Source organism: Callionymus lyra, chromosome 16 (assembly GCF_982586985.1).
Source record: "Callionymus lyra chromosome 16, fCalLyr1.hap1.1, whole genome shotgun sequence".
NCBI lineage: Eukaryota > Metazoa > Chordata > Actinopteri > Syngnathiformes > Callionymidae > Callionymus > Callionymus lyra.
The window spans coordinates 2897835-2910009 of record NC_141833.1 but is presented as its reverse complement, the minus strand read 5'-3'; the positions used below and the strand labels follow the sequence as shown (position 1 = coordinate 2910009).

The 12175-nt window shown below is 36.7% G+C and overlaps 1 protein-coding gene across 4 annotated transcripts in view; it reads left to right on the top strand.

Moving 5' to 3' along the window:
- Positions 1-12175, top strand: part of LOC148063236 (uncharacterized) — a 47913-nt gene that overhangs the window by 31780 nt on the left and 3958 nt on the right. For 2 of the 4 annotated variants that reach the window (XM_087810619.1, XM_087810616.1), the window contains 10 exons: positions 251-600; positions 1040-1234; positions 3529-3637; positions 4300-4359; positions 5043-5299; positions 6379-6438; positions 10181-10273; positions 11410-11491; positions 11565-11665; positions 11760-11913. In XM_087810619.1, coding sequence (XP_087666745.1) covers positions 251-600; positions 1040-1234; positions 3529-3637; positions 4300-4359; positions 5043-5299; positions 6379-6438; positions 10181-10273; positions 11410-11491; positions 11565-11665; positions 11760-11913 — 1461 coding nt within the window. The remainder of the gene's footprint in view (positions 1-250; positions 601-1039; positions 1235-3528; positions 3638-4299; positions 4360-5042; positions 5300-6378; positions 6439-10180; positions 10274-11409; positions 11492-11564; positions 11666-11759; positions 11914-12175) is intronic. The other 2 variants (XM_087810618.1, XM_087810617.1) reach the window with 2 other exon arrangements.

The window sequence follows — 12175 nt, the reverse complement described above, 5'->3', positions numbered from 1 at the left end:
TATTAATCAATCACTTCAATTGGATTTATTCACTGACTTATTGAATTGTGTATTTATTTCACTTCGGTCATCAGCTCGTGGAGGTATATTTGTAATTTTCTTTATTGACAAACATTATTAAGTCTAAGTTATTGTAATCGGATATCAAGCAGTCCTCAAAAGGAAAAGTTGCGATGTTGATGTTTGATGAATGTTATTTGTAACTGGATCTTTATCATAGCTGACCAAAGCATTTTTGTCTCCCTAACAGCGAAATCTGACAACAAGGACAAGCAAGAGAAACCGGACATCCCATCCAACAAAACAGAGAAGGTGGATGACAAAAAAGTGGAGGTGCAAAAGAAAGACAACACCTTGGACAAGAACCTGAAGTCCGAAAGCATTCTGAACGCTGAGCTGGCAGACAAGACAAACATTGAGAAAAATAACAAGGCCATTGAGAAGGCAGAGAAGGTGGACAAGCCGGAGAAAACCAACAAAGATGAGGTAAAGGGAGACGAGAAGAAGCTGTCTGAGAAGAAGGAGGAGAAGAAAGCCCCGGCTAAGTCTCCAACTGGGAATGTTAGCAAGACTCTGCCTAGTCCTGACAGCAAGAGCAAGGTAAGATGAATATATATTGACTCACAATGTGAGCTTCATTTCATAGTTGGTGTGTTTTGGTTTGGAAAACATGACAAACAGGTTCAGGAAATCATTCTAAATGCAATTTTCTTGAGCAGGAGAAACTATCTAGTAGTTGTTTGTCTGATCTTAATTCATGATAATGCGCTGATGTACTGCATGTTTGTGATGTGTCCTCAAAAGATCCTTTTCAAATGTTACATATGAGCTTTACTCTTTTATAATTTGCTTTTCATGAGCTCTGAAATGTAAATTGCAACATTTGACTAACCAATGGTCGCCGGCTGCTTTTATCATATCATGCTGCCGCCGCTGATAGTAACTTGCATTCCTTCTTTTTCTCTCTCTACTTTCCATGTAATATCTGTCTACCTTGGTTTTCTTGTATGCTCCCAACTCCTGCCAATCCCATTATCAGTCCGTCGGTTCAACGAAACCCAACCCAGACAAATCCCGCCCATCCACCCTCTCTACCCATGCCGAGGCCTCCTCAGCTAAACGCTCTTCCCAGACCTCAGCATTACAAAATAAAAAAAGCCCTGTTACAAAGACCACCACACCCACCGCTTCTAAGCGGCCACCCATGGCAACTAGGTCTGCCAAGGGTGCTAAGGTAAGTATATCTGGGTGCTCTTTGTGTCCCACTCCCCCAAATGTCTTCTTCTGTCCCTGAATCTCATCCAGTGCTTGTTTTTTTGAGATTGGACAATCAAAAGTAAGACATTCACGTCCACAGCTTCCTCTTCATTCTTCTTCCTTCACCATTTTCATCCAGTCCAATTCCGCCTCTTCCATCTTAAACTGAATCTTTTGTACTATATATACATATATATATGTATATATATTTATACATGGCGGCTGGTGAAAAATATTCTAGGTATAGCTCTTTTCACGTATCTTTCCCTGCCTATACCATTCTAGTCCTATATTTAACTTAGACAATATTGATTACATGTGGAAGTCTTTGACATCTAATGATGAATAATAATGTTTATTATGCTCCTAGTTTAGATACAAATGAAAACACATATCAATAATACTGACATACATCATCCAGTATAAACCAAATTATTTAAAAACTAAAGGAAAACTATTAAGCCCCTGTCCTCAGCACCAGACATCAGTGATACTCGTAAGTTACTTACTGTTAATACTGAAGATCTCACTGACATAACGCATAAGGTCAGCTCCAAATATAGACTAGTAGAACAAGTAAGTGATTACCCAATAAAACACTACCTGTTTAGTGATTATAATGGGGTAAAACGGTTTATATTTTGTTGTCAAAAGGAAAACCAAAAGTGACCAATTTAATGATGCAGAATCGTTAATAATCGGTAATATTAAATGGAATTAGGATCTTAATAATAATAAATGAATCAAAGTTTGAACCTGGAAAGGACAGCAGAATTAGGATGCACTCTGCCCATACGAACCTTAAGTGATTTTTCTTCCTTTCTTCTTTAACCCAGTATATTCATCTCTTATTTTCTTTGGATCACATACTATCTTCTCTTCTAGATCACCCTACCAATACTTTCTTGTACAGATTTATCTGTCCTTGTTGTAACACTTTTATCTTGGATCCTTTTCCATTACTTTGGTGGTAATGACTTTTAGACATTTACTGTATCAGCATCCACAAGCCATAATCTGGCATTGTGTGTTGCTCCTCAAAATGTATCCACAGTGCTACTCAAGGTTGAACTTGTCTTCCTTGGTTTCTTTGGAAGAATGCCTGAGGACTGGAGTGTTTTAATACAGATGCTGCCTGAACACTCCCGCATATCAACCAAGCACTGCACAGCTGCATTTTCACTCTTAATCCTCTTCAAGATGACTTCATTTCTACCATATTTTATTTTTGTAAATACATCTGCTGTCTCTGGCCTCTCTCTGTTGATTCATGGAGTTCTTAAAGTATTTCTTCAATCATTTTTTAACTTAATGTCAGATCAACTTACATGAAGAAAATGCTCTCCTGCTCTATGCCTGAACTCTAATAAATAAACATTTATCTCTTCTATGGTCGCAAGGCTTTCCCGTTATGCTCCATAAACCCCTGCCTTAGGCCGAGCTAACCTGTCCCTAACATCAACACAAAGGATTCTCATCGCTCCTCATCTTCTCTCACACATTGTGTTGATGTTTTCATCCTTCCACCACCAAGTCTCCTTTTCTATATTACCATATATATATACAGTACCTATGGTATACAGTTTTTGTTTTACTGCTGTTCTGTTGCATGTGTCACTCGCCAATTTTTGTATATATGTTAATATATTGCGTTACTGTGCAATATCGTCGTTATTTCTTTGTCTTAATCTTGGCTCTAATTGTGTTCAACGCTCAGGATGAAACTCATTCTCGCTGTCTTCCTAATGCCTCTGCTGCTCCCGGACATTTTTGTTCAATTAATGGACCACATAGGTGGAACAGTCTGGCTTCAGTCCTGCTATTCTTTTGTTTTTAGATTTCTGCCTAGAAACTGGGCTGATGACGCATGAAGAAGCTCTGTCCTTATATTTATAGTCCACTCAATGGCACTATTTGCCTCATAGTTTTTAGCTTTGAGCTAATATCAATTAAACCTATTATTTTAAACCAAATGATAGCACAGCTTAATGAAGCTTCCTCATCCCATACGACTAGATCAAGAAAAACCGAAAAGGGAAGCACATGTTCTTTTTACTGTATAAAAAGGATATTAATTCAGCTTTGAATGTAGCATAATTTTACTTTACCAATGTTTTTCCAGTAACTCAAGTGAAATTGCTACATTAATACATTTGTTCAATAAGCCAAGATTTGATCAGACTTCAATTATTTTCTTTTAAAAATATTTGTAAGTTTGTTTTAAGCCCAAATATAAATGTTCATTAATTCAATTCATTCATTTTTGTGTAGACTCCTGAAGGTGGATCGGCTGAGAAACGGCCACCAGCACCAAAAGCCGTGCCCAGCCAGCAGGCGACCAAAAAGAGTCCAACTACTCCAACTGGAAGCAAAGCAGCAGGTAATTAACAAAAAATATATTTTCTACTCACATTGATTTTATCCATTATAAATTCCCCCAACATACTTGTCATAATAACACAAAATCAATCATTTGAAAAAAATATATTTATTAAACTCTATGGATTAAGCAATACAATTATGTTTTTGTCTGTTTAAATAACTGTTTCTGGAATAATGGATTACATAATTGAATTATTCACATGAAAGAAAATAATGTTATCAGTTTTACATCACAATAATAATTAATGTTTATTAGTAGCAACTGCTTTCCTGGCGCCACCTGTCCCATGTTCTGCCCTCTGTCTGAGCCACCTGCGTATATTCTCTGCAATAAAATAATCTCTAAAAAAAAAACCTCTACTCTTGGCTAGGGATAAAAATATCAGGTAAGACACAGAGTCTAGGCTTCCAGTCAGTTTTATTACCTCCATATGTTTTACATTCACAGAGAAAGAAAAGATGTGTACCTTATATAACAACGTGGTATTTATATCTGTACATCACAAGCAACATCACACCTAAACCAGTGAGAATGGATGACTCACTCTCGACAAAGCACAGGACTTTTCATACACTTGATTTTTTTTCTATTGAAACAGAGACAAATGAAAGATAGACATCTTGATTGTTTTGGTGATGTTTTTGTTTTACTTTTTCCAGCAAATAAGAATGAAAAGAACAACAACAAGACGAGCGAGGCCAAGAAACCGAAAGCTACAGGTGAGAAGCTACAGACTGCACTGCAGGTAATGATTATAAAACAATCATAGTGAGATTAAGGAATTGGATTTTGAGAAGGGTTATGCTGACCTTTGAAAGCCACTGTCCAGCCTTGTCTTTTTGATTTAGACAAAGATTTCTTTCACTTTCATAATATGTTTTAAAAATGTATAGTTTGTATTCCCAATTTAATATAATGTTTTTTTAATACACTTTTTATTTTTTAAAATTAAAAACAGGACTTTCACATCTGAGCTATGACGGCCTCTATATATAAGTTAAGAGGCTATTGTGTTTTTGGCATAAAAACGGTATGAATGGTATCACCCGCCCCCATCCCAGGCACCCACTATTCCTTTATCCGTATTGTTAGTTTAGTAAGTCTATTTCAAGATATATTTCACTGGCCGATGCAAATTCCAAGACTGTCTTCCTGCATTCACAATTCTAACCAGGTGTGTGTCGACTCTGTATCCACCACCTCCACATTGATCTACTTTATATTTTAGAACTGATCAATGAATGAGTAACCATTGTGAGCAAATTATATTGGTTAATGTAACTACAAGTGTATACATCCTCCTTTGTTGTAAGTTTGCCACCACATGATTCCACTGTTTGGATCAAGTTTTTCTAAAACACTATAAAACAAGCTCACCTCCTCATTCCTGTGTCTCCTGCAGCTCGACCTCGTGCTGCCTCCACCACCACTCCCCCAACCCCTGCTTCCACCACCAACGGTGAAGCAGGAAACACCCATCGCCGCCGTGTGATAACTAAACCTCCCGTTCCAAAACTGTCAACCCTTGAGAAGAAACCGCCCGTGCCACGTGCTCCTCGGACCCCGAGGCCCATGAATGCCCCAACACCGGACCTGAAGAATGTTCGCTCCAAGATTGGATCCATCGACAACATCAAGTACCAGCCTGGTGGAGGAAAGGTAGGTGGTTTATTTAAGCTGAACTCTTGTGTTTAGCCGATCAAAAGATGTTGTTCAAGAAATTGAGAAGTGAATGAGTAGCAACCATCTTGGTATTAAACGGAACATGGATTAAGGTGACTTTTTATTTACAGAAGCTAGTTGAAAATTGTTCATATTACATTTTTTATCAAAGCAGGTGATCCTTGGACTCTTGTTGATGCCAAGTAATGCTAAACAATATGTATCTGTTGGGTTTATTTTGTATTGTATTGTATACATTTTTAATATTTATATATTTTTATGAAAATAATTATAGGGAACAAATTGACATGGTGCACATCTATTCCATATTTCCACTCACCTACAAAATAACTTCATTCTATCTTGACATTTCTAATTATAATATACTGAGATTCTATCATTCAATTTGTTGATTAAGTTCATTTTGTCACTTTTGACGTTTAAAACTGAATTTTCTACAACCCCCCCCCCATAAGAAAACACTGCAGATGGATAATTACTGTTTAGAAAGAATTGTTGTATTATCTTTTATTTGCTGTCCACGTGCTGCTTTGGTCATTTATGTCATGTAGTATTTGCTTTTATTCAATTCTGCTGACAGTAAATATTTTTTGGATCATTGTTTTATTTTTCATTTATTATTTTTTTAAGTAAGAAATTATGTTTAGTAAGTTATTTATATGGAGATACTTCCTGTGATGAAGGAGCTCCTGATAGTAGAGAGCTTCATGAAACCGTGTCCTCATTTTTCCAGCTCAGTAGGTGGTGCTCTTGGCTTAAAGATGATTTCATTAAATACTTAATGGCTCAAATTTTAAACAGAAAATATGGCTTTTTAGTGAGTTCAATGTTTCACTAGAACCACATAGCTGCTTTTAATAACCTAATAGCCACAGGTCTTTATCATCAAGCTATTTTTCATCCATAGAACTGCACGACAATTCATGCACTGAACAATCCATCGACTCTTGAACTTGACCCAATCTACTGCCACATCCACATACTTTTGTAGCCCATGTGTTGTGGCGTGTGGTGGGTAGGAGGTAATACTTACCAGGGGGTGATTGTCTCCCCAGGTCACTTCCGCCCAGAACAACAAGACATCAGACCCCTCCAACCCTGCCGCCAAGGCCAAAGTGAGTCCCGGCCATCACATTCTTACACTGAACGCACCAGTGTCCCATCTTTGTGTTGACCAAAGACACACACGGGCCCATATATTGTCAAATAAACTGGAATCGACTGCAATCCACCAAAAAAACAACACTGGGACTTTTCTATAAAACCTATACTGAAAAGACCAAAAACGTTTTTTATTGAGCTTCTCTTTACAAAGTAGTCAAAGATAAAATAACTATATTCATGGCAAGTTACAGTTTCGGGAGCTGACGTGAATAATTCCATTAAGTGCAATAGGTCATGCTTAATCACTTATTGCACTTAAGTTAAGTTTTATAAAAACTTTTAGAGTTTGACTCTTTGCTTTTCTAGATTTTCTACAAATGTTCACATGTGAAGACATAAGGATGTTTTGAATTTCTTCATCTGTAATCATCAGTTTATTACAATACACTTGTGTATTTGTGTATTGTAATTATATTAATTACATGTATATATTTAATTATATTAATTTTATATATATATATAAATATACTGTATATTTATATATATATATATTATCAGTATAAAAAAATTGTTTGTGAGGCAATGCAACATGGATGAAACCATTGAGAAGTACATGAGAAAAGATACAACACCTGACGGTTCTACTGCTGTCTTCTGCCAGAAAGTACAATCCACCCGTCAGTTAGATTTTGACTCTATATGCCGAGTCCTATCTGTGAATTTTTAATTATATAGTTATTACTACTTGGTTTCTGTTTAATTATAGCTTAACAAACAAAACATTAGCAATAATAATATAATTACGAAATTCCCAGAAAGAAGAAGCTTCAAAATAGTGTCATAATAGTATCATAATTACAAAAGACAAAAATCTCCCAAATGAGAAAAATCTACTCATATTTGATTTACTTACATTTGTTATTTAAAATTCAATGATACAGAACAACCTCATACATGTTCCTAAAGGCACCTTTATCATTATTATTTTGGCAAAACCTGTTTGATCATGCAAGGTTAAGAGCAGGTGGGTTTAAATATAGCCTTGCAAGAAACATCATCACTGGGACAATTTGCTGTTTGCAGACGGCTGCTCTTTTAGTGTGTGTTTGTGGCAAGAGCTACTTACTAAGAATGTGTGTGTGTTAGCCGAATGCTCGGTGAGTCATCATTTACTGGCGCCACCTGCGTCATCTTGTCGTTTTCATCCAGCAGACACAGATGAAGGGAGCAGAGATATCCCGGCAGGTCTGATTAAAGGGAAAAATGAAAGGCTAATTGAATTCACAGAAACAGCGAAATGTGAGATCTGGTTCTCGCTTTGATGGCTACTTAGACGACTGATACACTGGGTCTATTATCATTTTGTCCGTTATCATGGTGACCTGTTCTTAAGCAGGCAAATCAATGTCTGACAGTGAAGTCTTCTGCTCATTGTCCTGTAGCAACAAAGCTGATTAATCTATTAAAATTAGCAATGTATCTGTTAATAACACGCAGCTGTGCTGTGTCTGGCTTATTCTTCACCTCTTTTAAAAGGCAAAAAAAAAAGCTAATGTATAGAGTGTAAAATGTGAGAAGCCTTGAAGTTCACACCTCACCTGTTAGAACTCACTTATTCGCATATTATTATAAAAAATGAAAGTTCACCAACCAGAAGTTATTTCCGAAAGCAGATAAAAAAAATTCTGACTGGAAAGAATTCAAGAAAGATTATGATGTACATGACATTTTAGTAATGTAAGCCACTACTTATTCAAATGTACGGCTTTAGCAATGATGCTGCTCTATGGATTTAAGTAAACGGCCTCAATGAGGCGCTGTAGCAGTTAGCACAAGAGTGAAGGTATGTGGAATTTAAAGATTGATTGAACAGTCAATTAGGTATCACTTACACAACCTCATGATGGAAAAGTAACGGAGAAATGCTGATATGTGTAATTATGTGTAATTCTTTGAGACTTCTGAGACAGCAGCATAAAGAATTAACTTGATGCAAAAAGACTATAAAAAGGATCTGAGATAGTAAAAGCAGATGGTTTAAACTTGACCATGACGGTAGTGGTAGGCTGGTTATTTTTTTATCTTATTTGTCACAAGCGTGTTGCGCTGTTAAGAAAAAAAAAGAAACATTCATTTAATAGAAAATCGAATAAATACATATTTAATTTAACATCAAATGTGATAATTAGCGGTGTAATAAAATATCAATCCAGTGATATATCATTTTTTTCATGATACTGAATCAAAATTTGGACAGTGCTGTATGGATTTTCTTTTCTTCAGCTTTAAATCATTTTAACAGTTATTTAATGGTTTACAGTTCAATAAAGTGTGTTTAAAACAAAAGTATTCCATTAAATTACAATCAACTGAATTCACTGCATTTGTTCAATTTTGTATTACAATTAAACTTCCAGCCACTAGATGGCACAAGTAACAGTGTCCTCCGCAGCTAAAGGAACAATTATATCTGTTTATCTTGCTTTGCATCGTATTGCCAGATTCCTGCCAATATACACCCATAGTAATCATTTTAAAACACATGCGGCATATATTCAGGTGCACTTCTTAGTCCGGTAATTACGGTATTTGGATTGCTACATCTCTTTACTGGATGCTCTCAGGATTTATTTTTTTTTGCCTGTGAAAAGCACACAAATTGTTGTGATGTGATCACCACACACTAATGGAGGAGGACACTCAAGTTTCAATGACCCTTCAGGTCTGTAGGTGAAGGAGGTCCCTGCTGTGGCGTGACCTTCACATTGTTCAGTAGAGCCACTCTGGGTGGCGAGGCTCTACCTTGTCTACCTTTGATCAGTCCGGTTGCGGTGATGTCATCCAAACTTGATCAACAGCGATGCAACTGTTTAAGGAGATAAACAGAAACATAAAAAATAAAGTATTATTTAAACATGAGGAGGGACTTATGAGTTCAAAAAGGTAAGGATTTCTGATGGAGGTTCTGGTTGACATACAAAGGAGTGGCTGCAGGTCACTTAAGAGATCAAGAAAATATGAATTAAACATAAAATAATAATAATAATAATAAAGAATAGTGAGATATACCTGTATGTTCTATATATTAATGCAATTATAATAGATGTTTTTTGTGCTTGTTAAAATGAAAACTAAGTCAAAACAATGTATGTTTTTACTCTAAATCATTTTAAATTCCAGAAAGCTAAAAGGAAAATTGTGTAAAACACTTTAGATCCAGGGTTATGTTTCGTGATCTTGTCTCAATCTAATATTTTCAGTATGTTAGTGCTTTCACTGTTTCTTTGCTAACTTAAGTGAGCACATGTTGACACAAACCCCCCAAACCTCCAGTGTTGCATGAGCTCCATCTCACCTGATAGCATTCGCAGTCTTGTGTGCTTGTGTTAACTTTTTGTTGTTTATGGAAGTGCTCTGTGATTAAGTATTTTTGCAATGTTTGAATCATTTAAACCTTTTTTTTATGTTGTCCATGTAATACAACGAGAAAATCCAACATGTTTATAACTGAATATTTGTGTGTGTATTATTTTCTAGTACAGACAAGAGCAGGTGAGGTTTGATCTTAATCACAGAAAATCTTCCATACTAACAGTTAAGTTTGTGTTTCCTGTTAACTGAAGCTGCAAGCTTATCTGCTCGTCTCTGCTCCTCTCCTCTTTTTTTCTTTCTTTGATTCTTGATTTCTTTTTCCCTTCTCTTTCCACCCTCTATCTGTTTCCTGCCTGTCTGTGTCTCCCTGTGTGTCTATAGGTTCAAATAGTGCACAAAAAGCTGGACTTCAGCCATATCACGTCTCGCTGTGGCTCCAAGGACAATATCAAACATGTCCCTGGAGGTGGCAAAGTAAGTACTGCAGACTGGTGGAGTCTGAATCCATAAAGAGGGCGTCTGCAGCCACTTGGTCAGGACTAATTGTTATTACTATGTATCAAAGATTTTACAGAAACAACTACTTTATTTCTAATTGCTGCTGATAACAAACATTAAACATTGTTTTTATGAATAAAATAAATATCAATAATACAATTTAAAGAACAAGATAGTTCTAAATGTTTTTAAAATGTCAATTAATTGTGTATTTTTATATGTACACATATTTATAACAATAGTTTAATTCATTAAAATAGGTTTACCTTAAGAACTTTTTAAGGGGATACTTAAGTGAGTGGGGATGAAGCTTCATTAAAACAGTGTCACCATTTTCCTACCATTATTATATTAAAAACGATGGCAGGTTTCATTGAAATAGTTGACCAAAGCTAAACGTTACAGTGCAAAGAGTGACATCTAGTGGCCTGATGACAATGCTTCATGATGCTTCATCAGCCCATCTGTAGTTTCCTTAACCTTTTATTCAAACTGTGGACAGCCTGGTATTGTTTTAAATGACACTAGGAAAGAAACTCAGTATTTTTCATTGATAGAGAAGAAAGGCATAAATGGTTTTGAAGCTCCGGCACAAAAAAGAAAACGTTTTTGATTTCTTCACTGGTATTCACTGGTCGTAGATGATGAATGTTGCACATCCTTGCATGATTTGTGATACAACATATAATTAGTTTAGTGGTGATCATATATGTTGTACCTTAAAAATGTATATATAAACAAGACATGGTCAAAGTAAATAAGTCCCGATGATGGTGGAGAAAGAATCATGCGTTTTGTTTTCTCAAGCAAAAGTGAAGCTCTGTTGAGCTCCAGCTTTATTCACGCTCTGATGCTCTCATGACATGACAACATTCTCCAGTGATAGCCGGCTACAATTAGCATGCTTCAGTGGAGCATCTCCTAATGCTGTAACAAAACAAGAAAGGAAATCCACTCGCGAAAATATGGAGACTGAAGGGATTATCACGAGTGTGACCAGGGGGAGCTCTGCAGGAGCTGGTGTGGCTCCAACTGCACATTTCTATCCTGGTCAAAAGGGACAAGTGTGTGTATTGTCGTGGATATGAATGGCAGTGTATGTGTTTGCCCAGGTGCAGATCCTGAACAAAAAGGTCGACTTGAGCAAGGTGACGTCCAAATGTGGCTCCAAGGACAACATCAAGTACAAGCCTGGTTGGTGCTTTTAACTCCTGGATGGTTGTCACCTCGTCCACGACCTCATCTCGTACCTGTGATCTTCGTCTAGGCGGAGGTGATGTCAAGATCGAGTCCCATAAATTGAACATCAAAGCGAAAGCCAAGATTGGATCCCTAGACAATCTGGGGGCTCAAACCAACGGACACAAGGTGATAGATCAAGTTTGATTTGTTCATTAACTGATCTAGCATTTACAAGTCATACCCACTAGATGACGCAATACTACTGTCTTCCTCACTGCAGGATGAGAAGGCAGAGAACAAGGCGCCGTCACCCCAAAGTAGCACTCCAACCACAGCACTTGGAGGGGTGTCTAAGGAGAATGGGGTGAAGGATACATCCCCGACCCCTTTCGGAGGAGAGGGACTGAGGGAGCCACTGAGCGTAGACAGAAGGAGTAGGTTGTCTTTTTACACTCTCTTCAAAAATAATTTTGTTGTGAAAATCAGGGCGAGTTAGCACGTTTGTTGCCTAACTAAATATGTAAAGTTCCGGAATTTAAACTCAGTTTAAAACATTTATTAACACTTTTTAATGATTTTCAGTCAAACAGCAACAACAACTAAATATCATGAAATAAAACGTTTTACGTGAAAACATTTTGACAGATTAACAATTCATTTTTTTTACCCTTGTTTTATCTCTGGGTCAAGGTGACC